This window comes from Oryx dammah, unplaced genomic scaffold (assembly GCF_014754425.2).
Source record: "Oryx dammah isolate SB20612 unplaced genomic scaffold, SCBI_Odam_1.1 HiC_scaffold_25, whole genome shotgun sequence".
Lineage (NCBI taxonomy): Eukaryota > Metazoa > Chordata > Mammalia > Artiodactyla > Bovidae > Oryx > Oryx dammah.
Window position 1 is genome coordinate 10,565,661 of NW_024070209.1, and position 27,311 is coordinate 10,592,971.

Sequence of the window (27,311 nt, forward strand, 5' to 3'; positions counted from 1 at the left end):
TTTCTAGGTCATAAAAAATGATGATATTTCTTATTCGTTAATTATCCCAGATCCCTGTGAGGTAAGCCCTACCTCTCTATTTTTAGAGACAAGAAATCCAAGGGCTCAGAAGGGCCAAAGGACTGTCTCTAAGGAACCCAGCCAGACATGCTCATAGCCTGACATCTCCAGGAGAAGGCCCAGAAAACCCAGTGTCTTAAAATATTCCTTAAGTACCCCTGTGATAAGCCAGGCTTGGAAACTTCTGGCCCTTGCTTCTGACCACACTTGAAGTGTGGTCCAGGGAATTCCCTGGTGGTCCAGTGGTTAGGATTGTGTGCTTTCGCTGCCGAGGGTTCAGGTTCAATCCCTGGTCAGGAACTAAGATTCTGTAAAACTCAAAGCAGGGCCAAAATAAAGCATGGTCCAGTAGCATCTCCAGAGAGCTTGTTACAAATGCAGACTCTCAGGCATCACCCCAGACCTGCTGAGTTAGAGAATGTATTGTACAGAAACATCCAGGTGATCTGAATGGACATTAACAAAATGAGAAGAACAGGAATGGTCTCTATCAGTTTGATCTTAAATTTCTCTTAAAATATGTAAAAGCAGTGCTTGTTCTCTTAGGAAAACAAAACAAAACAAAAAGCCAACTGTTAAACTATTAGAATTAGATTTAGTTATATAAATATGTAAAAAAAAAAAAAAGGTATGGCAAACTAAAATAAAAACATTAAAAAATTAAGACATCTGTAGCATTTGCCAAGGTACAATGAAGCATTAATACCATTAACATATAAAGTTCTCTTATGAATTCATAAGAAAAATCACACACAAGAATAATAGGCAAAGCAAATCAAAATATATTCACAAAGAAGTGCAGATCACACCTAAATACAGCGATAAAAATTTTACAAATACCAGTTTTTATACCAATTAAAAATAGATTATAGTAAACATACTATTTTTATAATCAGGGGGTAAAAATCACTAAAGATATTTAATTTTTTTAAAATATGACTTATAAAGACTGTAAAATTTTAAAAGCTATAACAACATTAACAGGAGTTCTGAGTGGTAAAATTACAGACGTTTTCTCTATTTGCATACCTGAACTTTCTGATTTTTCTATAGTGAATTTGCATTCTTTATAATCAACAACAAAAAAGTTAACTGCTCCCTAGAGTTTGATCTTGTCTGAAATTTAATAGCTTTTACACTTAAGTCTTTCTTGTTTTTTCACAAGTGTTTGCATAACACTTGGCCTTTTCACAAACCATCACAGCCTTTAAAGGTATGTCTTTTCGGCTATCATCAAGCACTGGGAGCCCCAAAAAACAGAGCCCCTTTTACATTACTCCACAGACCAGCAGTTTCTCAAACTCCTGTGGGCAGAGGAATTGCCTGCAGGAAGCTGGCCTCTGATGCAGGTTCCCAGGTCCCACCCACAGATAGCAACCCTGTGTGTCTATGGAGGGGATTCACACACAGTGACCCTCAAACTACTCTTTGAGAATCACCCTCCAATAAGCTTACGGGAGTGAGGGTGAGTGTAGAAAATGGGAAGTCCTAGCTAGTTCAGAACCTGCGTAAACTGAGGGTCTTAACTGGTTGGCAGAGAACAACAGTTTCTTTCCACCCACCAGGTGCACACCCAGCTCCACCCGTTGGCGGTCTGTGCCTCTACTTCTGGAAGAGGGCGACAAGTAGATGAGGGCAGGGCTAGGAAAAGGCTTTCTCCAACAGGTGAGCTGAAGCCCTAAGCAGCTCCACTTAGCAGCTGAACTGCCAGAATGCACTCTGCTCTGGGAGAAAGCACTTGGAACAACTCCATGGGTTCACAGAGGCCCATCTGTCAAGAGTTCCTGCTCAGGACCCGGAGAGGGCAGCTCCTTCAGAGCTGGCAGAAATGCAGCCGTGGCTGCCCCAAGAAGCCTGAGGACTCAGCATGGCCCAGGTAGGGCCCATGGCAGCCTCCTCCTGCCTGGGTGGGCACTGGGAGTAGGAGTAAGACTCGACTGGGGCAGGCGTGCAGAGCAGTGCTCCTGCCTTCTTCTCAACCTCATGGGTGTACCCTGGGGTCCACTGTTTCTGGGGGATTTAAATGAATTAGCAGAAAGAAGAGCCAGAGAAAGGGTTTCTATCTCCTCTGCGACCTGAGCATCGAAGGGGAGGGTGAGCACAGACCACAGGCTGAATGAGAACCATTCACTGCTGCAGTCAATGCAACTCCGTAACACACTGAACCAGATGCATGTCAGTACAGAGTGGTTGGGAAGCGGCTCAGAGCCCACCTCTAATTGCTATTTCTTTTACATGCACAAGCCAAGTTGATTCCCTCTCCCATTTTCTTTTTTCTGCTAAGAGGGAGAAATCGCAACTTCTGCTTAAAAGCAGCAGGGACTCTCTGTCTTTAGGTCTGTAGCACCCATACCCCAGGGATGGTGGGGGGGTGCCTCATGCATGGGCCCTGGTGGGTCCAGCCTTCCCAGGCAGCAGCAATCAGGGACCTGTGGTTATGGGAAGACTGGCAGGGGAGCGAGGCAGACTGGCTTGCACTGGACAGCTCCACCAAGAAAAGGTGACTTCCATTTCCCAATCATAAGTAAAAGCTTAAAATGAAAACATGATAAGGAGGAGTAGCACACTGATAGGAATAAACTTCACCTAGAAATCCTGGGGGTGGACGGGGAGGAGAGTGTCGTAGACTCTGGAGGAACAGAAGACAGACACCACATTTGAGAAAGGAGACCAGCCACACAGATGCAGAGCCAGTATCACCAGTGAGTGGTCTTACAAGCTCTGTGTTCAGCCTTGATGAATCCTCACCCCCAGTGAGCAGTTAAGTTTGTTCTATGCTATCCTCAGGTATCTGGGAACCACGAAGGCAGCTCTCCCTATTATTTAGTGCTAATGAGGATTAATGAGCAGTGGGCTGTCAGTCAACGGTTAATTATGAGGTGTGGGTTCAGAGGGTTCCTCCCTGATATCAGCCTGTGGGAAAATGGTCCAGGACCTTCCTTTTATGTGGGGACAGGGCAGGTACCCCATTTCTTGCTATCCACCTCACAGCTTGCAGACCTGCTTTAGATTCTGCTCCTCACACTGGCCCAGGTTGTCACACTTTGAGGAGGTGAAGCTCATTGTCTCTGTCACCAATTTGATTTCACAGCATTTACTAAAATGATTTACTGCGTGCCAGGCTCTGTGCCAGGTACTGGGGAACAAAATTGAGTGAGATGAGCACCTCCTCACTCGCCACTCACACCAGGCACTAAAGCATCGCTGCACTGGTACAGCCCGTGTGCACAGGGAGTGAGGAAACAAGGGGATGTTTGGCCATCACAGAGCAGCTGACAAAAACCCGAGCATTTCCAATAAACCTGCGGCAACAGGCTAGAAAGTGTACTGGCAACAACAGCAGCAGAAGCTACAGTATCCAAAGAAGCAGCTAAATAAGAAACATGTAAGACCTATCTGAAGAAAATGTTAAAAAAAAACTTTGACTGACACACAAAAAGACTACAATAAAGAGATACACTTCCTATTCCCTGGATATAAAGCTGTCCGGTCTCCCCCAAATAATCTATAAAGTTCATGCATTCCCAAATGAAAAATCCCAACATTTTCCACAGAGCTTGACAAATTGTTTATAAGCCTATTTGGAAAAGGAAATTATTTGGCAAAAGAAAAGCCAAAGAAACATTTGGGGAAAAAAATGAATTTCTGTTCTTGTTTAAACCAAACCGTTGTATAAAAACTGCAATAATTAAAACAATGAAATATCGACACAGAATCGGAAGAGAGGCCCTAAAATGTTTGCCCATGAATATACGCGTATTTATAAAGTGCTTATGGTAGAATTACAAATCATTTGGAAAACTATAAATATTTAATAAACAGATTGGAGATAACAGACTTTCTATTGGGGAAAATTCAATCTCTATCTTATACCATATACAAAAATAAACCTCAGCTTAAAGAGGTCTAAATATGTAAAATAAAACTATACAAACTTGGATGCCAAAATACTGATGAATTCCGACTGTACAAAAATCAAATTCCATTTGACAGACACAATGAAAGAAAACTCAGAGGCCAAATTGTTTTCAAAATATAAGAGGCTAATACTGATAATATATGAATAATGGATCAATAAAAAGACAATCTAGGGACTTTCCTGGTGGTCCAGTGGCTAGGACTCTGAGCTCCCAACAGGGAATTAGATCCCGCTGCCACAACTAAGACCCAGCACAGCCATGTAAATACATAAATAAAAATGAATGAGTTAATTAAAAAAAAAATTCTAAAGTAAAAGCAGGTACCTGTATATAACAGGTAATTCACAGAATAAATACAAAATGGTTAACATTTAAAACATTCTTGGGAATTCCCTGGCAGTCCAATGGTTAGGTCTCAGTACTTTTCATTGTGGTGGCCTGGGTTCAAATCCCAGTCAGGTAACTAAGATCCCATAAGCCATACATTGCAGCCTAAATAAATAAATAAATAGAACATTCTCAAGTTCACTAATAAACTAATATGTTAGATCCTTTTTTCACTTACCAACTTGATAAAAATTAAAAACTGATCATTTTTCATTCAGTGTTAGTAGGAGAGTATATTTGATAGGTATTATCAAATTACCTGTTGGAGGGTAATTTGGTGATGCCAGCTAAAACTTCATTTATATGATACTGTCCTATACAAATACTTGAACAAATAACCCCAAAATATATGTACAAATATGTAAACTACTAACATTATTTATAATTGCAAGAAATTGGAACTACAAATGTCCACCAAAAGGAAATAATTCATTACAATAAACCATTAAAATGAAAGATTCCACAGCCATTTAAAAGGTTAAGATAAGTGTACTAACATGGAAAGATGGCCTCAGCATATTATGAGCAAATAAAAAATGACCCCATATGTATAACTGATTCACTTTGCTGTACATCAGAAATTAATATCACATTTTAAATCAACTATACTCAATGGCACCCCACTCCAGTACTCCTGCCTGGAAAATCCCATGGAGGAGGAGCCTGGTAGGCTGCAGTCCATGGGGTCGCTAAGAGTCAGACATGACTGAGCGACTTCACTTTCACTTTTCACTTTCACGCATTGGAGAAGGAAATGGCAACCCACTCCAGTGTTCTTGCCTGGAGAATCCCAGGGACGGGGGAGCCTGATGTGCTGCCGTCTATGGGGTCGCACAGAGTCGGACACGACTGAAGCGACTTAGCAGCAGCAGCAGCAGCATACTCTAATAAAAATTTTAAAACAAAACATAATGTTTGTTATAAATGTTATTTAAAACATTTGTTTTAAACATTTGATTTTTAAATCATTTTCCATTTAAAAGAAAACATAACCCCCAAAATGGGCATGGTATAAACACGTGATTGCAGGAAAGGCAATAAGTTCATGTGCTCATTTTGGAGTCATGTACTCATTTTCAATTGCAAATAGAGATTATACTGTGATGGAAAAGATATAGGGATTTTCATTTTCTGATTTACATACTTTGACATTATTTTATTTCTTTAAATGGGCATGTATTATTTTATTTAAAGTTCAAAAATTTCTTTTCCATTTGGAAAAAAAGCAAAAAGTAGTAATATTGCCACTGGTTTCTAGGTTGAACTTGAAGTTCATCCCTTCTCTGTCCCCTGCCCAAACCCTCCCCCTGGCCTTGACTGTTCTCTAGGGAGTGAAGATAAAGGGTGAGAAACTCTATGGCCAAGGTACTGCACTGTCTCCCTTTAGCGTAAGCCCCAGGCCTGGTCCTTCTCTGCGGGCTTGAACAAGTCTAGGCTGGGTACAGAGGCCTCCCCGCCTCACACCCTGCTGGTCTCAGAGAGTGGAGGATCCACTGTCCCAGCGGGGACCATTGTCGTCAGCACCCTTGAGATGGATTTTCAGTGGACCACCACTGGAGACAGATGCCTACCCTGTTTCTTCTAGCACTATGGATGCTTCACCTGTCTTCCACCATCCTCTCCATCTGAGGACGTTATTCACAGCCTCAGGGACACCAACTGGGCCATAGTTTCTAAAGGTGCATGAAAGAAGCAGGAGCAAGGCTTGAAGCTGCAGTCTAAGCCAGCTCAGCTAGGCTGTGAGCTCTGGGTCAAACATTTCTCTCTTGCTCCTCTCAGCTTCTAACTTTCTCTGGTGCTAATGTGTGAGGTTTTTTTAAATACTACCGAAAATTCCATTTGGATTTAGGATACGCTTTGGTCCTAGTAATTCAAACCGATAGTGCTTATTAGGTTTAAAAACAAAGTTTTCCACAGGTTCTGTCTAATAAGCTGATAAACTATTACTAGTTCCCTTCCCAGGGGTTTGGAGACAAGTAAGCAAGCGCTGCATTGTCTGGTCTTGCCATTTTCCACATACAGGGACTCTTTGCTAGGCCCATGTTAGGAGGAAGGTAGTCAGGCTACATTGGGACTTGCTATTTTCCCACAGGGTAAGCCATCAGCACCTCCCCAAGAACGCCAGCAGACATAAAACAGCAAAACCTGGAGAATGAGGCCACAGTGCAACGTAGAGAAAAGGTCATATTTTTAAATGTGTTTGTGATCAAAGAAGAAAAAAGCAGAAAAAGACAGAAAAAATAGTGTCCTAAGGCTCCAACTGAGAATCTAGAAAAAGCACATACCAAATAAACCTAAGAAAAAGACCATTAATAAAGACTGAAGTAGAAATTAACACTTCAGAAAACAGAAGGCGCAACTGACAAATCTACCTTCTTTTATACAGAAAACTGGCAAAGCTGAGAAGGAAAAGAGAAAAGACGAATATGCAACATCAGAAATCAAGAAAATGAAAAAAGTCACAGCTACTGAGGAAACTGAAAAGCAATAACTATATAGGCATCTTAGGAATAAACCTGAAAAATAGATCTCATGGAAAGACAAAGTAAATGTACCAACAGCCACAGAGGGAAAGAACTCTGGAAGCTGCAAAGACCCAGCCTTCAAAAAGGTACCAGGCTCAGGCAGTTTCATCAGATTTTTTTCCAAAAAAATCTGTTTTTTTGGAACAGATGGAATAGTTGATTGTTTCAACTATTTCAGAGCATAAAGAAAGAATAAAAGTTTCACACTGTATTATATGAAGTTATCATTACTCTAATACCAATATCTGACAATGAAAACACAAAATGAAAATTATAGGTCGATCTCATTCACAAATATAGATTCCAAACTCCCATGTTAACAAACCAAAACAGCATGTTTTCAAAAACTCCCCATTTCCAATTATGGTATATTCAAGGAATGCAAAGACAGTTCAGTATTAAGAACTGTATTAACATAATTCATGTTATCAGTAGGTGAAGGAGAAATATCTTTTATCTTCAAACCATGTTGAAAATATATCCCTGGGGCGGGGAGAGGGGGGATGAGGAATATCCCTGACCTTGATTCCAGTTCCACCCCATTATGAAACATTGGCCCTTGGTCATACTACTGTTCCGAACTGCAGTTTTCTTATCTGAAAGGTGGAGTTACCATCTGCCTTGGAGCTGTAATGAGAACTACAAGAGACAGAGAACTATGAAAACTTCACCCCATGACACACACACAGTAACTGCTCAACAGGTAAACTGCAGTTCGTTATCTTGTGGGGGAAAATAGGTTCTAATACAGCATGACTCTTTTTGTAAACGACACAGAACAAGCGTCTAGTGTGCATACAGTCAAGGGTAGAGGGCTACTCCAGTTTAAAGTGATTAACCAGGTCGTGAATTATGGACATATTCCTTCCCTTCTATTTATTTCTATTTTCTAATGTTTCCAAAGAACATGTAGCATCTGTATAATCAAAAAAGCGAATAAAAGCCCCAAAATGTTATAGACTATTGGATTTAGCCAAGATTGAGGACTGGCAAGCCTAAAGGCCAAGGTGGAAAAGGAAGTAAAAGGGAGACAGAGTAAAAAGGAACATCAGGGAGGAGCCTGCGCCCTGCACCCTATCGCCACAAAACCCGCTCCCATTCAGGAACGCCCACACAGGCGTGGAAAGGTGCTCCTGGCAGAGGACAAGCTGAAGCCTGTCCAAAGCCAGTATACAGTCTCGTACTAAGCACAGCCTCACCTGCTTTGCGCAAATACCACAGAAATACTGAACAATGGCAGGGAGGTGAGGGTGCTCATTTCTCGGTTCAGGCGCTGGTCACACAGCTGTACTTACTTTGTAAAAACTCACCAGCTATACACAGTATGTGCTTTTGTGTATGCTATACTTCAATAAAAAGTTTTTTCAAATTTAAAGTTGAAAGGAGAACACTTAGTTTCTGTCATCAGCTACAGAACTACCTTCTAAAGTTCTGGCTTTAATATGAACTTATGGGTCAGTTTCATGGAAACGAGCATTCCACCCAGTATTTTGTCTGACATGTCTCACTGTCTTAATAGAGCCTGCAAATAGTCTCACTAAAATTATCAATAGATGAGAAAAAAAAAAAATTCCAGGGCAATCCAAGGATATAGGAGACACAGGGAAAGCCAAATCAAATGAGGGCCGCAGCTCTCAAGCCTGAGTGCACATTTAAATCACCTGGAGAGCTCTGAAAAACGCTGGTGCCTGGGCTCCACCCCAGACCAGTTACTTCAGATTCTCAGGGGCTGAGGCCTAGACACCAACAATTTCTTTTTTAAACGCTCCACAGAGATTCTAATATGCAATAAAGTAGCTGGACCAGAGGGCCCAGCCACTGAGGCAAGTTGAAGCCTGGCCCCTGCCCATCCTGGTGGAGGCTGTGGGAGGGGGAGCAAGTGTAGAGGGCTGAAGTGCCCTGATCCACCCAGGTCTTCTTCCATATCCGGCTTCCCTAGACCTCAGCAGAGCTCCAGTGAGGAGGGATGCCCCCCACATGAAGGAAGCAGCCTCTGGAAAGTAAGAGGGAGGGGCTTCCCAGGGATTGGACACAGAGTCCTGGGCTCTGGCTCCCAGCTGGGTGTTCAGACTGTGCCGGACCACTTGTCAATACCGTCCCAAGACAGACACCACTCCAACCACACAACCCCAGAACCAAGCCCTAACTACTACCCAGGGTCCAAATGACACCACCGGGAACCCACAGCTGGAAAACAGGAAACCCAGGAGAAATAACAGCAGGGGAAAAGGGCCACAGGGCAAAGGTCAGGGCACAGCTCAGTCATCGGGTAGGACCCGGCTCAGGGACAAGCGGTAGGGGCAGTAAAGAGGATGCTATGAGACACACCTGCTAAGGGGCTCAAACACACACCTCCAGGGGCCCTACTCCCACCCGTCCTGCACCCACTCCACCTAATTATGTGGCAGGAACCTAAGGTGTGACTCCAACAGATGGCTCTCTTGGCCTGGCAGTCCCACGGCATTTTTACAAGCTCCTAGATAATTTCAACACAAGGAGGCCTCTGCCCATATTCTGAAAAGCAGCATTCTCAGAGGCCCTCAGTTAGTCTACAGGGCTAAGCTCACAGGACGAGGGGTGAGAGTGAGGGTGGGCTGAGACCATGAAGAGCATGCCAGGATGGAGAGCACAGAGGGAGGAGAGAAAGGCATGGGCAGTGCCAGCAAACAGGGTGCAGATCTCTCAGGCACAGCCTCCAGCACTCCACTGAAAATCCATTTCTGTATTCCCCCACTGGAGTTCGGGGGCACGGCAATAATGATCCCAACTGGGAAGGCACAGTCTCCCCTCTCTGGGTCCAGCAGGGCCTGGACAGTCAGGCAGCGTCCTCTTCACCCAGCCTGAACTTGTTCAAGCCAACAGAGAAACGAGTTAACCCAGGGTCGCGCTCCATGGGGAAGGTGCAGCAAAGGGAGTCTGTCTGGGGATTCAGATGAGGCTATCAGCCTGAATCCCTTTCAGGGTTTCTGCCTGTCCGGAGTTACGAGCCTCCCGGGTTCTTCCGCCTTCTGTAGAGTGGCCAGCAGTAATCAGAGGTAGAACCTTCCCCGTAATGCATGGGAAGGTGGACTGGCAGGAAACAGCTCCTGCTGGAAATTCCATCTGTTTGGCAGGGTTGGGAACCAAGACCCGCAAGCTAAGAGCAGACTCCCGGGGAAGAGGACACTGGGAGTGGTGTGGATGCTGCAGAGGCAAAGCAGGAAAACTCAGTCAAGTGGGCCGGGAGCTTAGCAGCTCACTGTCAGCGACAAGCTGAAAACCCTTTCAGTGTCTTTGTTTCCCTTGCCAGGTCCATGAGGTTCGGATTACACATGGAAAATGCTTGGAGATGGGACTGAGAAATCCAATTACTTAAGCACCAAGGGCACAAGAGTTCCAGGTCATAGAGGTAACCAGGATTTGCTCAGACCCTAATCTCACTGTCCTTGGAATGTCTGCTTCCTAAGGAATATTTCTGTGGCATGACAATATTACACCTTAGACCCTCCCCTCCCCTCCTCCAGGATAAGGCAGCTGGCATAGAAGGCAATTAATATTTTAACTTTTTCTGTAATCTTCAGCATCTTAAATGAAAAGGTCAAAGATCTTAAGCAGAAGAAAAAAAAAAAACTACAGAGTGTGGGGGGCTAAGGGAGTAACATAAAGTAGGAGGGAGCTTCCTGAACTCAAAACTATCAGAAATATTAGGAGACTCATCCTTACAGAAATCAGGGCAGAGGTTGTGACCAGCCCTCAGGGGAAAGGGGCTGAACCTCTCTATGTTATCAAGAGCTACCAAGTGGAAGAAGCTCAGAAGTCAAGGTACCCCGCCAGGGCAACAGAGCCTTGGAGTCTGGCAGGGCCCAAGTCTATTCTGGCAACTACAGGGGCCTGGCCTCAACCTTAACTGTACGTGCACACGCGCACACACACACACAGACACACAGAGTCCCGCCAATCTACCATCAGAACTGAGACTTACAGAGATAAAAGGACAGACAGGAGGCAACCTTATCTATAGAGGCTATGATGCAAGTAAAATCTTTTGAGGTACTCCAAGAGAGTTCTGGAGTAGCAAGATCTCTACTTTTCCAAGTAGTGGCTCTGTCCTCAAGATGGAGAGTACGGAAGAGAGGGGTCAAAACAAAGACCCTCTGCTCTTCCAGAAGCAAAGTTCTAAAGTAATGCTGTTCAAGGAATGACCCATAAACGTTATCACCAGTTCATCACAACATAAACACAGGAACCAAGAGGAAGCCTTTAGAAACTAGCACAGGGAGGTGAACTTCCTGCACCATCCCTGAGTACATTTGCCAGACCACCTCGTTCAATGGCTCACAGATTGGTCTGGACGGTGCTGAACCCCTGAAGGGAGCTATGCATGGCGAGAGCTGCCAGCTCTACGTACAGAAGGAGCTGTTTTGGTCTGCAATATTTTGGAAATTAGGAAAACTGACCCTCAAACCCATTAGTTTGAGAACAACACCTTCATTTTACAGAGAAGACTAAAGTCCAGGCACTGCCAAATGGCTAATGACAGAACCCAACAACAGGAGAGGTGGGATCAGACAGGAAAAGTAACTGCACAACTGCACTTCTCACCCTCCTCTTCCCAGTCAGCGGTCTCATGGGCGCTCCTAAACCAGTGAGGGCTGCTTACTGCTTCGAATGAGTAGAAGACAATTTGGGGTTCGAGGTAAATGGTCCCAGCACAGTATTTCCTTCCAGCTTTTCTTGAATCTCAAACCCAACGCAGCTAAAGCCAACATCTTCCTTTCAGAATTAAGCTATTGTCCTAGCTGGTCCATTTCTTGACCCCACCACCCTAATCTGTAATCGCCAGATCCCAGAAACGCCAACTTATTGAAAACACAGTTGGTATGTTGATTGTTCCTTCAAAGTCCCCTGAGGTCCACTGAGTCTGTGATGAAAGTAGATGTAAAGAGCTAGGGCTGGTGGGGGGCGAGAGGCTTCCTCTCTCTTGGGCAAGTTCACAATCCCAAACACAAAGATCAAAAGCGTTCACTGCATTGGGGGAAAAAAAAAAAAAAAACTGCCAGAGCTGGTTTTCCCATTCAGTGTTACAGTTTTAGGCAATTTAGTCAATGTCTCCTGCTTCCAGTGATACTGTGACTATCACATCGTAATGATGTCTCCTATTTTTCAGGACCTAGTGTTATACATAGAACACGGTAAACAGTAAATGCAGAAAGACAAAGGGAGAAAGAAACAGAGATAAGGTGAATGGGGACAGGGTCACAGTTCTGGACAGCATGATAATCTGTAGATTTTAATTGTCTCAGCCACCCCCATCTCTATTTGCCCAAAGGCTTCCTCAACTAATCTGTAAGGAAGCTACCTCCTCCTTAGCAGCTACAGACAGCCTTATAACAAGGGGAGTCCTCAGCTGACTGCCAGATGCCCGAGGACAAGAGAAAACGAGGCCTAAAACCTAGGAGGTCAGGATGGGAAAGACAAGAGGCCCCAAAACTAAGCCAAAACAAGGCCCCTCCCTGCACTTACTGCCCCATCCCCAGCCAGCCAAACCATTTGCTACAGCCTCAGGGGCATGGGAGGGGACTTGGCAACACCACAATAACCATTTCTAGCAGAAATGTCCATCTGCAGCTGAAGGGAGCCCAGCACCTAGGCCCCTCCTCAGCCAGCCCAGCCAGGGGGCCAAGGAGCCATCACAGTGGCCTTACAGGCAGCTCAGGGGCAGGAAGGCTCTCCTTTGGACTCACTCACCCACCTGGACTGCAAAGTTTCCCCCATCTCCCACAACATTCAAAAATGGCTGGGGTCACAACGGAGGTGGATCTGAGCTCTGGGACTCTAATACTGTACTTATTATGCATGGGGAAGCCCTCTCTTTCCATCCTCAAACTCAACTCTGAGATCCCCTTGGTTGGTTCCTTTCCTAGCCTAGCTTGATATGCTCACCTGCTTCCACATCTGCCCAGCTTCACTACCGCTTGTAAACAATACCTCAGAGATAGAAGAGTTCCCGCTGGACCCTCACAAAGGGCTGGAGAGCAGGAAGAGCGGGCAGGAAAGAACTAGGAGGAGTGCCCCACAGTGTGTGGAAAGTTGGGGATCACAGATCCTTGACAAAAGGAGCAGTGGTCCAAAGGAGAGACAGAAGGCAGAGATCCTGGGCACAGTCCCAAAATAGTTTCCACACATCCTCAGCCAATCGAGGGTTCCCATGGGGCAGAGCGTGGGAGCAGCGTGGGAAGCCCAAGAGCCTGGTGCTTGCGGCTCTGGGCACTCACTCTTGTCCAGGCTGCCAAGAGGCAGGAGGTGACAACAGCTTGTGCTACGGCATGTTCCTTGGGATATCATAGGTAGACACGCAACACGCCCAGACAGCATAGTGACCAGCTGCATTCATCAAGCTCAACTTTAAAAGCCTGTGCTGGGCATGGCACACACTCTGTGTCACGGATATTCTTGAAACCCTGTCAGGACTCGGCACCTGCTAGATGTGCACAAGCCCACTGGCTGCTGGATATTCTTCACCCAGGGAGCTTCCCCATCCTGGGCCCCTCCCATGGGAACCCCCAACCCGGGAGACCCCCTTTGCCCTGTGTCCCAGAGTCTCTGACTGCTCTGAACGAGTTCACACACCACACACATCTTCCTAAAGCACCACCTTCTGACAGAAGAGGATCTCACAAAACCGCTCTCCGAGGGTATATGTGAAACACCACACTAAACTATGCAAGAGAACTACATGGCGGGGGGAGGTGGCACCAGGAACAGAGGGCTCAGATCCGAGTACTTGCTGGCAGTGCCCAAGCTGGGCCAAGAGGAAGCTAGGACTTTCCAAGAGACAACTCAACAATAAAAACAAGCACAGACACCTCAGAGCTTTAAAAACACCACCAGTTCAGGCCCCATGCTGAGAAGCGGGAAGGAGGAAGACACGGGTGAAGGGCCTTCTCTACTTTCCCAGGCAGCCCTGCTCCATGCCCACAACACTAAGGAGGGAGATATTAGACTGGGAGATCCCAGCAGGGTGGCAGGGCTGGCACAATGCAGGCAGGGAGGAATGGAGAACACACTTGGAGAAAGCTGAAGAGAAGCCATCGCTAGGCAGGAGGGGGTGCTTTCCGGAGTAAACAAACCTGCCAGCAGTCCCTCTTCTCAGCAGAAAGGGAAGCTCTGGCGGACAAGGCCAAAGACACAGAGAAGGGAGGGAGCTGCCCGCTCCTTGGGCCCATCTGTCCTCATCCCCTTGTCCTGCTTTCTCTAGAGTGGGGGCAGAGCAGGCGCACAATCTCCGTGTCCACAGCCCTCAACAGCACCACCGGTGGCTATAGCAGTGGGCAGTCAGGGGCACAAGTGGAGGTGGAACCTGGGGGTTCTGCTCTGGATAAAGGGCATGGAGTGAGCTCACAGCTCTCTCCTCCCCACCCACAGCAAAGCCAGTATCAGCCACCTCTGCTTGCCTCAGGGGCCTGCCACGGTCTAGTCCCAGGCAGTCACCCACTACTTGCAGCCTCACCAAGCCTCGCCCAACTCTCCAGGGCAGCCAGTGCCACCTGGCTCTTCTCCTTCCCCCAGAAGTAAATTTCTTGCCCTCCCTCAGGCACTTCCTTGCTGTAAGTTCCCTGGGAGGAGGCCAGGGAACCACCCTGGTTCCTGATCCACCCCACGGCCTCACCCAGGAACCCCCAAACTGCCTGGGAAAGCGGAGGCCCTCCCGGCCAGCATCCCGGCCAGGCAGGGACGGCGGCACTTTCAGCACCTCCAGGGAGCTTCCCATAGTTTTCCCAGGAAGTCAGAGGAGGATTTCCCAGGAGGAAAATCTAAGGGCATCTGGGGACATGAGCAGCTTGCCCACCTGCTACCCAAGCAGCCAGACTCCCCCAGCTCCTCACAGGCTCCAGGGGCTGAAGGGGAAGATAGAGCTGAGGCAGGGGCAGGAAAGGGCTCCACTCTCCTAGGAGAAGTCCCATCCAGTCCTGCCTCCCACCTGTCCCTACTCTCTTTCCCCAGCCCCTCTCTGCTCTTGACCTGAGAGGCAGCCACTCTGAGCTGCCTCTTGCTCTGTTTTCTTCACTCTGGGCCAGCAGAAGATACTGCTGAGTAATCCCAAACTCACAGCATATCCTCAGCCCTGAAAACAGGGCAAAGCCCAAGGAAACCTACTGATCCTGGCCTTTGCCAACCTGGGAAGAACATCTGTGTTTCCTTATAATGGCTTATATTCCAGACTCTGCCCTGCCCCAAATACCCCAGCCCTGGCCTGAAGACAACCACACGGAGAAGCTCAGTATCCCCTTCTCCACTTCCCACGCACCTGGTAACATTCCCTTCCGAGTCCCCCAGACACCCATCTGCACAGAGTAACAGCAGCCCACCGCCTGCAGGATTCCCAGTCATGATGTTGCATCAGCCCCCACCCTACCCAAAATATCCTCACCCCCACCACCTCCTCTCCTCTCCAGCCATCTCCATGGTGACAGCAGCATGACTAATGACACCCTATCAGCTTCAGACTCAGGAGCGCAACTCTCCCCCCTCCGCAGCCCCCACCCCACCCCACCCCGGGGATTTCTGCAGATTGGATGCAAACCAACAGTGCCAGGGACATTCTCGAGAGATTTCCAGAGGCAAGGGTGGGGAGTGGGTTGTGTGTCTTAAAAAAAAAAAAAAAAAAAAAAAAACAGTTCAACCAACCCAATCCCAACTGCACCCAAACCATCCAGCTGAGAAAGCAAAAAGAATCCAAACAAAACCCACACAGGCCTGAGAATTCATTGGCCGCCTACACCCCCGCCGCCCCTCCCCCTCAGCTGCTGCTACACACACAGTGGGAGATTAAGGGATCACCAGAGGAGACCCTTTATTTTTATCCAATCCAGTCAAACACTTCACCTCTAACACACACACACACACACACACACACACAAGGTACCTTGACAGCAGCTCCTTGTCCCCACGGCCCGGCTCCTTCACCAGCCTTTATTTCCACCTGCAAAAGAAGCCGGAGAAACTGATAAGCCAGGCCACCACCAGGAAAGCAGCGAAGCCCTTCTGCTGCTCCCAGCACGCTGCAGGGGAAGGGGAGATGGGAAGGCAGGGGGGCCTCTGAAAGAAAGGATAGCAGAGACCATCTTCCTGCCTCCAGCTGCCACCCAGACGCGCGGTGGATGGACTCATTCGCCTTCAAGAGTGTTTTTGTTTTCATTTCTCCCCTATCCACCCTCCCAAGATCCAGGAGGGCTCGGCCCCTCCTCCTGCGTCCGGTCTGGCCTCGTCCCTCCCCGCCCTGCCCGCTCTACCTCGGCCGGCCTCCTCTGGTGCATCGGCCGGCGGGCCTCCCATTATCCCCGCCGGAGCGCACGGAGGGAGGCACTGCAGAGGCGGCGGCGGCCAGCTGCCGGCTTGGCTCCCCTCCCCGCCGCCGGCGAGGCTGGTGTGGAGGGGGCGGCGCGCTCGCCAGCCAATCCCCGCGGCCGGCCGGGCGGGGGCAGGGCCGCCGGGGGGCTGGACCTGCCCGGCCGGGAGGCGGGGGCACCGCCAAGGGTGCCGCGGAGCCGGGCTGGCTCCGGCCCAGGCCCTCAGCCGCTCCCCGGCAGGCTGGGGATCCCGGGGCACCCCCCGTCTCTTTCAGAGTCGAGGACCCGAAGGTAATACCCACAGGCATCCTCTGCATCTCCAGGGTCAAAGACTGACTACGCTCGGGGTCGAGCAGACGCTGGCGGGATTCCCCTTCAGGCCGCTCTCTGGCCCAGGAAACTGCCTCATCCTAGCAGCAGCTAGGACAGTGCCAGGCACTATGATAAAAGCAACAGCCCCTGCAATCCTCCAAGGAAAAGAAAAGCCTTGGAGTATGAACCTTTTACCCCGTTTTGCAGATGAGGAAATAAGGCCAGATAAGTGAAGTAACTTACCCAAGGTGACACAGCTAGAAAATAGCAGCTCTGGGACTCCAAGCCAGGTTGTCCCGCACTAAAGACCAGACTCTCAACCATTGTGCAGTCATCTCCTCCCCACCTCCCATCAACAGATTTCCTCTTGAAGCCAACATTGCCTGTGGCTCAAAGCCTCACCAAGTCAGACTTGCCCTCCTTTGCTCACAAACACCCACACCTCAACCCTACTATCGCTTACCCCTGCGGCTTGAACATAGGCCACCCCCTCCAGGCAGCATTGCCTCCGCCACCATTCGCAATGTTTCCTCCTCTTTCAGAAAGGCCATGGGAGGTGGCACACCCAGAATTCAGGGCTCTCCATGAGGAGAGGAGGCAGCCCAGACTCTGAGCCTCTGAAGGCTGCAATGCCCAGGAGACTGAAGGAGAACAGAATGGGGAGAGGAAAGCCCTGCAGTTCCTAGGCAACCCAAGAGACATCCTGCTTCACCCCAAGCCCTCCCTGTAGCCAACACCCCAGAGTTTCCACCTTCTAGGAGGGGAACCATCACGTGGACTCTGGTACTCATGCATCTGGGTCAGTTCCCGGCTCTGCTATCCAGCTGCAGGACCTTGGTGGTGGTACCTTATCTCTCTCAGCCTATTTGTAGTTCTATTTTATAGATTAGTATTGCTCGTGAGCAATAGCAGCTACCTCATTACACAGTTATGAGGAGGCTGAAAAAATGCCTCACAGTGCCTGCCACACTGAAGGTGCCCCACTACCACGCTTTGTTCCTGAGCGCTCGTGGTGTGCTACTTCTGTCTCGCAGATATGGCTTGCGGGACTAGCCAGGATGTGTGAGAGTGTTCAGCATTGTGCTCTGCTACCAACTCCACCACATCGCCCAATTACGCCCGTCCCTGAAGCTCCAAGGGGGCACTCAGAATGGGACAAGCTGTCCTAGGAGAGACAGCAAAGCTGGTCTCTGGTGAGGAGACTCCAGGAGGCACCAGGGACCACACCTGCCTCACCTCTGGGGACAAAGGGCAGCCCTGCTGGGCTCCTCCCTAGGGCAGGGAGGAAGGCAGGTGACAAAGCAGGCCAAGGGGCACTGTCCTGAGCCGTGTGCTTCTGCTCTCCTTAGCTCTGACCTTGGCCAGGCCAAGCGAGGTCCCCTCCTTTATCCTGGTCCCCAAAACCCCTGCCCCACCCACCCACCGCAAACACAGTCTGCTGCTGGATAAGAGCAACTAACACTGCTTGGATAATAACGATCAACACTGTTGCTGCTCCGACTGCCACAGTTTATCAAGCCCCTGCTACGTACCAGGCCCTGTGCCAGCACACTGTGGGAGCATCTCATCTGACTTACTCCACACACGACCTTATGGGGAAATGGGCTTAGAGATGTTAAGTTACTTGCCCGTCAACACACAGCTGGTGGGTGGTTAGCTAGAATTCCAAGCCAGGCATGTCTCATTCCAGTTCTTTAAGCCCTCTCTCCCAGCCTACCTCAGGGAAATGCAAAGAGGGACAGGGTCACTTGAACCACACTCCTTCCCTTTAAGCTACGGGTCTGAGAATAGTAATATTTTCATGCCTCGGAGACTTGGCAATGCTGCTCCTTGCCTAGGTTCCCCTGCCACTCCCCCACCTGGCAAGCTAATACGATACAAGGTTTAACCCAAACGTCGCCTCCCACTGCTGCCTTCCCAGCTCATCTAGCCCCCATGAGCTTCACCCCACTCCTCCCGGGGCCTCTTCTAGAGCAGTCAGACCAAGTACAGCTATTTATTTACACGGCCGTCTCTCCCACGTGGGCAGGGGCCCTATCTTCCCCACTCACTAGGCTCTGCACAGAGCTGGAATGTGCTGAGCCGAGTTTCTATACAAGGAGGGTGGAAGGGCAGGGGCCTGGGCACTGAGATGCAGAAGCCACTCTCCAGGTCAGTCTGGTCTCTGAGGTCCCCAGAGATCAGAGGAACACTTACTCTCCTGGGAGAGGACCTGTCACCTGAACTATAGCCAAGACCCAGCCTTGTTCAGCCAGCAAGTGTTTTCCTCACAAGGCTGCAAGCCACCCTGACTCTCTGCTTGAACCACCCCCCTCCCAGTGCTAACTAAATCCCACCCCAACTGCAGGTCCCAGCCCACCCCCTGGCAGCCTGCAGACACACTAGCAGAGCCCATGGTCCCTAAAGCAGCGCACCTGCAACCACCTCCATCCCACGCTGGCCTCCTGCCCTGTTCTGAAGCACCTGGAATGCTAGGGCTCCAAGGAGTCACAGAGGCACATACCGGGACCACCCTGCCTCCGGCAGGGACACTCCCCACACTTCACACCTGACCCGCTCTCCTCTCTATCAGCCCCTCTTTCTGTATTTGGGGCTTCACAATGACCAACCCAAAGGTAACTGGGACCCCTCTCATAGGGGCTGAAGGTCTCTCCCCACTTTCCATCATGACCCCTAGACCCCACTGCACTCCCAGCAGGAGAAATGGAGTCACAGCCCTCTCCACTAGGGAAGAGGTGAATGGATTAACTCATTCTCAGAACCCACTAAATACCCCAACACAGAGAACCTCAGAAATACAGATCCTCACAGGCCAGAACTCACACAGATATATAAAGACTAAGAAATGGGGATGCATCCAGATACAGATTTGGGGGGCTTTATAGGAGGATCAACCAAGCAGCAACCCCATGCCAAGCCCCATAACTGAAGCACGATGTACCGTATCTTATTTACCCCTCAAGACAAACCAATGTCATAGGGATTATTAATGCCCATTTTACAGATAGAGAAATCGGGAGACTGAATTGGGCCCTCTTCACTCCCTCACTGGCAGCAGTCCAGGTGGTGCTGCTCTGTGTAGCTCTATGATTTTATCAACCTACCTCTTCTAGAGTTGGCAGGGGGTAGACGGACGACTTCTCTTCCCTTGCCATGGCTGTGTCCTGAACAAGGTCACTCGCCACAGGGCTTTACTTCAAAGCTCAGTTCAAGCCCCACTTCCTCCAGGAAGCCTTCTCAGGTTACCCGAGTCCTCTGCCAGCTGACAACACTTCCAATGTTTCTCATTTGACACTTGGTACTGCTATTTGTCTGTGTATCCTGCTTCTCCAACCAGAATGGCTAGAGTCGTGCCTCTTCAAAGCCCTGGGTTTTTTTTTTTCTTTGCCCAGCATTCCACACACTGAAGGCACTTAGAATCCAATGTGGGGGAAGTCTGTGACCTTCCCTTCCCTCTCCACCGCACAAAGGATCCTGCCAAAGAAACCCAACACCCCCTCCACCTTCGGAGCCTATGTTTGAAGTCACTGGTGTCCACGCATCAATTTCCACCCAAGTAATTGCAGCCCATCACACACACATCATCCCCTATATTTGAAACTCTTTGCGGTTGTCATGGGAACTGCCTTTGCCTTCATTCACTGATCAGGCCTCACAATTAGCTTTGGCAGCGGAAGTCTGTGTCAACGGCAATCGCGGGGAGGAGAAAGCCGAGGAGGTGGAAGAACAGCAGCAAGGGAAGAAAAGGTGTTCCTCCTTGGAGATGCAGGAGAACCAGACTGAACTCGGGCACCCGGTGATGTCAGAGGGGAAAGCACAGCCAGCCAGCAACTCTACCTGCACACTTCCATGCCAACAAACAGGACGCACCCAGACCCCCCCGCCCAGGCTGGCAGGCAGCAGCCGTGCCTCTGCCCACAACCCCCCATGCTGCGCTAAATGCTTCTAAGAAGATCTTACATTCTGTGAACTTCGTCAGGGTCTCCCCACTCCATATTCAACAGTTTTGGACCATCAAGTGTCCCAGGATCCAAGCAAATAATTGGAATGACAGAATAACAGAAACTTAATTGGTTATTGAGAAGGTGAGACAGGAATACTGAGTGGTTTAGAAACCTGGGGACAGCCCCAGGGGAAGCCTTCTAAGAGTAATTAACACAAAGCGTCTTACCTTCCACCTTGAAGATTCATGAACACCCTCAGCTGGTGCCCTGTGGTCTGTCCTTTCACACTCCTGCCACCAGTCTCGAGCATTTGAGTAGCATCTCTGTACAACTCAGCTTCAGGGGAGATGCCTTCCTCCTCCCGGAAGCGCCACCTCATCCTTCACGTATCACTCTGCTGAAACTCTCAAAACAGGTCCCTTTCCTTCCATGATGGGCTCTCTTGGCCTAACAGTGACTAAGACTGGTCTCTGCCCTCAAGGCATCCCTCCCTTGTAGCCCTACCAGACTGCTCTGTAATTATCTGTTGCCACGCTTGTCTCCCTGCCCAGACTGTGAGCTCATTAAGGACAGAGTAAACGCTGCCTCCCCTTTACCGCCAACTCGGGCTCAGCGCAGCGCCTCACACACAGCCGGTCCCAAGCGAGATGTGCAGGAGGAGGCTGGGAAGGCAACTTGCAGGTCTAGCAGTCAAAGCAGGTGACATCCTGCCTCCAGAAACTGAAGTGACGCCAGTGCCCTCCCCCGGCACAGGGGACACACGAGGTCCAGGGACCGAGGAGACACTCCAGGAAGCCGCCTCTCCTCCGTATCCCTCTAGCAGCAGCTCTCCTCTCACTGGCTCTCAGCACCCCACCCCATCCTGCACTGTCAACCGTCCGGACTGGACCCAGCCTCCCCATGAGAAGATGCCATTCTCTCTCTTCTCCAGGGCTCCAGGGTCATTCCCAGCATCAACCAGGGAACCAGGACACCCAGAGCTTACCCTTAAAGAGCAGAGCAGTCAGTCAAAAGACTGGGACTCCCCCAGCAGTCCAGCAGTTAAGACTCTGTGCTTCCAATGAAAGGGGTACAGGTTCCACCCCTGGTCTGGGAACTAAGATCCCACATGCCATGCAGCACAGCCAAAAGAATAAAATAAAATAAAAACAATAAAAAAACCAAAATGAGACCAGAGAGAGCCACTCAGTGTCCTTCCCACAAGAAAGACTCAGAAGGGGACAGACTCTAGTCTGGTACATTGTCATTTATTCCTGACCCGGCATCTCCACACCCCTTCCTGAGGATTCCTCTGGCAGTAATTAAATGGGGTGGGGGTCTAGGGGGTACATGCATTCTGACAAACGGGCCCAAATGAGTCTGCCTCATGCAACTCCCTTTTCACGTGGAGCATCAAGAATTGCTCTGTACCAGTAGTGGGAGGCGCACCATTCTGTCCACAGACGCCCCGGCCGGCTGTGGAGAGGTGGGCACAATGGAGTTGGAATGCGTACAGGTCAGAACCAGCAGTTCAGGAACAGAGCTCGTGCGCCCTGAAGCAAGCAAGCAACCCCCCAGTGGTCACCAGAGGCCTGGCCAGTTACCCCACACTGAGTGCCAACTTTTATTTTCCCCTCCCTCAGTGACTAATAAAAACTCGGGTTATCAGATCTCTTAGGCAAATGACAGGAGACAAGGCCACAGGGGGGTGCATCCACCCCAGGTGTGCCAGCAAGCTGGGCCCTGCACGGACATACTCAGGCGGAGGCCTAAAGGACCCTCCCAGCCAAAGTGCAGCAGGGCTCAAGGCACATAAAGGAGTCCTATTCCTTTCCAGCACCTTCTGTCCTGCTGAGCATGCCGCCCTCAATCCACAGGGAGGCTGTAAAGAAGGGATGGGGGACGGGAATCAGTGACAACTCCTGAGACCCCACCCCCCAGAGTGGTCTTTCAGCTCACCCACTCCCCACACTGCCTCCTCCAGAACAAGAGGCCCAAAGCAGAGAGGCAGCCGCTGACTCAGGGTGGGGTCTGCGCCAGGGCAAGAACACTGAGACAGGGTTCATCAGGGCTGCTGGGCACGAGTGAGGGTGGGAGAGTCATCCCCCCAGGGAGTTTCAGAAAGTGTCTTCGAATAGGAAGCCACCCCTCATTCCTATTGTTTTTCCCCACAGCAGATAATTTAAACTTGGCTCAAGCCTTCAATGAGAAGCAATAAGCTTTGCTTTGGATTAGAACCCCCCCCAAAAAAGAGCACTGCCCCTGGGAACAGGGACCCTAACCCAACTTCCCTATCCCTCTCACCACTTACCTTGGGCGGGGGGAACAAGGACCCTAACCCAAAAAATCCTCCCAAGAATAAGCCAACCAGGACAGCTACTTGCCCAACCCAGAAACAGGCTTCACTGAGGGTTTAGAGACCATGGAGGACAACTACATGTCCAGTAGAATTACCCACACAGATAAAACACACACACACACACATATATATAACACACAAGCCACTTGAAAGGCAGCCAGTGTGACTGAGTTACTGAATTTCATGTTAATTAAATTTAATTTTTGTAGCAACACATGACTAATGGCATCCCTATCAGAGAGCACAGGTAGAGCATACTTTTTAAATCTGGGATGTCATAAACACTCCTGAGAATTTGCTGAAAACCACGAACCCTCTCCCCTGAGGAAAAACACCCCTGCACATTCACACACTTGGCTGAAATTTTCAGAAAGTTCACAGACCGTATTCCCACCCAGCTCTGAGATTAGGTCTAGAGATTGACCAAAAACTTCATGGCCTAAGAACAAGGTTTTATCTGCAATGTAGTTGTCTAAGCGATATGCTACACTTGACATAGTTTGAGCAAGAGACCACCACATGAGGAAGCCCCCACCTGATAGAGGACGTCTTCATAACATCCCAGCCTCTACAAAGACCCATGCAGGCACAAGACCAGGTCTTCAGCCTTGGAACAGCTATAAATGTTAGACAACTATTTTTTTTTACACATGAACTCAGTCTACCTGCTTGTAATTGCTATGCTCTAATATTGTCACCCTACTTATTTAACTTCTATGCAGAGTACATCATGAGAAACGCTGGGCTGGAAGAAGCACAAGCTGCAATCAAGACTGCCGGGAGAAATATCAATAACCTCAGATATGCAGATGACACCACCCTTATGGCAGAAAGTGAAGAGGAACTCAAAAGCCTCTTGATGAAAGTGAAAGAGGAGAATGAAAAAGTTGGCTTAAAGCTCAACATTCAGAAAACGAAGATCATGGCATCCAGTCCCATCACTTCATGGGAAATAGATGTGAAAACAGTGGAAATAGTGTAAGAGTTTATCTTTTTGGGCTCCAAAATCACTGCAGATGGTGATTGAAGCCATGAAATAAAGACACTTACTCCTTGGAAGGAAAGTTATGACCAACCTAGATAGCATATTCGAAAGCAGAGACATTACTTTGCTGACTAATCCATCTAGTCAAGGCTATGGTTTTTCCAGTGGTCATGTATGGGTGTGAAAGTTGGACTGTGAAGAAAGCTGAGTGCCAAAGAATTGATGCTTTTGAACTGTGGTGTTGGAGAAGACTCTTGAGAGTCCCTTGGACTGCAAGGAGATCCAACCACTCCATTCTAAAGATCAGTCCTGGGTGTTCTTTGGAAGGAATGATGCTAAAGCTGAAACTCCAGTACTTTGGCCACCTCATGCGAAGAGTTGACTCATTGGAAAAGACTCTGATGCTGGAAGGGATTGGGGGCAGGAGGAGAAGGGGACGACCGAGGATGAGATGGCTGGATGGCATCACTGACTCGATGGACGTGAGTCTGAGTGAACTCCGGGAGTTGGTGATGGACAGGGAGGCCTGGCGTGCTGCGATTCATGGGGTCGCAAAGAGTCGGACACGACTGAGCAACTGAACTGAACTGAATAAAAGTTCTGCACATTCCCTGACACGAAGGAACTAACTCCCTCTTCCACACAGGATTCATCTTAGCCTGAGTTCCCCTACTTACTCGTTTCCAAGCTGAACACCATCTTTTTCAGTTGCTTTGCATGTGACCACTTTGACAGAGCTCCTAGAGACAGGCTTTCAACACACCTTTTAGAGTTTCAGCTCTTCCTACCTGCTGGGAAGCCAGGAATCCTTACTTGTACACTTCTTTCTTTTTTAAAAATATGTGCAGGACTTTGGATTTACTCCGATTCAATTCCATTGAGTTTTGCTGAATCCCACTGTTCCAGACTGCTCCAATCTCCTTTACCCATGTTTCACCATTCAACTTCAATATCGCATCACCACTACTACTGCGACTACCACACAGCTACCCACTGATCATAGCTGCTCCCACCTACATCCGAGGGAGAGGGCACACATCTCTTCTGCTCCTAAGCCTCCAGGCCGTTCCATGAAACCCAGAGTTCTGTGGATGTGCTCCTGCCGTTCACAACTACCACCAGCTACCACTCCCTCACAGGGCTCGCACGTCCCAAGTCAGGCTGCTGAGCAGCAAACATCTTCTGAGAGCCCTTCCCCAACTGTTCTCAGAACACACAGATAGACACACTCACACACACACACAAGTTCTTAAAGGGGTTACTGATAGCTCGTAAGACTAGACTGAAAAGGACTCCAGAAAAACAAGAACAAACATGGAGTAAATCTCAAGATGTTCTTGTCTCCCTGGCCTGCAGGGTAAAAAATAGGTTGGGTCACCCTCCTTACTCTTGTTGGCAATGGGAGTACTTTACCTGTGTTCATCAAGACTTATTTCTGTCCCCTTTTCCACGCCTCACGCCCTTCCCCACTCACAGAGATGCCACAGACTGGCTCCTCAAACTCTCAAGGACGTACAAACCACCTGGGAATGTGGTTCAGGTGCAGGCTCTCGTTCAGTAAGTCTGACGTGAGGTCTGAGATTCTGTGTTTCTAACTAGCTCCCAGGTGATCCTGATTTCGCCAGTCCACTGATCAGCAAGGGGGAAATATGGTTGGAATCCATTCAGGTCCCCTAAGATTCAGGTGAGCGATGTGCAGTCCAAGCGAGTGCCCATCAAATCAGCTTTCATCTGTATCAGAGGAGTTCCACTCTAACTACACATTAGATATACCTGGGGAGCGCCAGCCCAATTGGAGTCCTCCCCGGAACAATCAAACTACTGACACAATCCCTGGGAGTAGGATCCAGGTGATCCCAACATGGAATCCCTGATCCACACTGGCTGGTAAAAGTTCTAAACAGGATAATTATACCTGTGTCCTCTTCAGAATGGTGCTGTTGCTGCTAAGTCGCTTCAGTCGTGTCCGACTCTGTGAGAACCGAGACGGCAGCCCACCAGGCTCCGCCATCCCTGGGATTCTCCAGGCAAGAACACTGGAGTGGGTTGCCATTTCCTTCTCCAATGCATGAAAGTGAAAAGTGAAAGTGAAGTCGCTCAGTTGTGTCGGGCTCTTTGCGACCCCATGGACTGCAGCCCACCAGGCTCCTCCGACCATGGGATTTTCCAGGCAAGAGTACTGGAGTGGGGTGCCATTGCCTTCTCCACCTCTTCAGAATAACTTTAAATAAAAAACTGGCCCTCTGATCTATGATGCTGGAAGGAAGCACTATCATTTATCTGCAGAAATCCAGGCCCACTGGTTCAACTTGAGTTGCTTTGTAGAGAACCACAGGTATCCCCGACCCCACCGTTTGTCTTTCTAAATCTCATGAACCACCTTTTTAAAAATCTGCTCTAGGACCTGGTGGTCCAGTGGTTAAGAGTCTGCCTGCCAATGCAGGGGACAGGGGTTTGATCCCTGATCCGGGAACATTCCATATACTAAGCCCATGAGACACAACTACTGAGCCCACAGGCCCTGGAGCCCGTGCTGCACAACAAAGCAAGCCACTGCAGTCAGAAAGCCATGCATCGCGACTGGAGAGCAGCCCCCGCCCACCACTGGAGAAGAGCCCGCGTGCAGCAGCAAAGACCCAGCACAGGCAGAAATGAAAGATAACTAATTTAGAAGTCTGCTCTAGGATAGGCAAAAACTGACACTGGTTTACAATTCCCAGCATATCTTTGAAAAACTGAACCTTCTACCTGTCTCTGGTCTTCTGGCTCTCTCCCAGTCATCATCTAATTCCACAACGATGCCATTCCTTGGGCATACCTGAAGGTGTGTAGTAGGGACTCAGATTCAGGTAGGGTAGCTGGCTCTCCCTCCCTAACCACACATGCCATGGTTTATCCTTTCCCCAGTTTATACTCCATGGCAAAACAGGGACTTAGAGGCTTCTCTCGGTCACAGTTCTGCTCCAAAGCTGTAAGACCACCCTTTCCTTCTATGTTCTTACTGGGAACATGTAAAACACTATTATTGTCTTGAGCATCTTCCACCACCTCAGCACATTCTGACCACTGGACTCTAATATTCTTCTTAAAGGGTCAGACTACCCTTGACTCGCACCCCCTTTCCATGTAAAAAGCATGATCTTTCACCATCTGCACTCCCTAGACAGCTGCCCAAGCAGCCACACAGATGGTCCAGCTCTTAGCCCCCACCACCTTCCTCCTTAGGGCCCCATTTAGGACTGCTGAGTCAGCAGTCCTATCCCTCCAGCTAACTTCCCTTTTAGAGTCTGTAGCCATGGGGTTTAAAACTGTTTACATCTGAAAAACAATCTTCTGAGGTCTACGGTTAACATCTCTCCTTGCCCAGGTGTCTCCCTGGATTCACAAATGCTGAGATGGGCTCCCTGTCTCTAAAGTCTCATCACTTCTACTTTACCAGTCAATTCTCCCTTCACTGGTGGAAACCGCTACCCTCCTGATAGCATCCCCCACCCCACCGCACCCCACAGCA

General features: G+C 49.0%; 1 protein-coding gene across 3 annotated transcripts in view; it reads right to left on the minus strand.

The window, feature by feature from the left end:
• The window catches only part of TET3 (tet methylcytosine dioxygenase 3), a 110,710-nt gene that overhangs the window by 76,425 nt on the left and 6,974 nt on the right, over positions 1–27,311 (minus strand). For 2 of the 3 annotated variants that reach the window (XM_040223847.1, XM_040223849.1), the window contains one exon: positions 15,798–15,854. In XM_040223847.1, the coding sequence (XP_040079781.1) occupies positions 15,798–15,854 (57 nt within the window). Of the gene's footprint in view, positions 1–15,797; positions 15,855–16,164; positions 16,253–27,311 lie in introns of those variants that run through there. The other variant, XM_040223850.1, reaches the window with a different exon arrangement.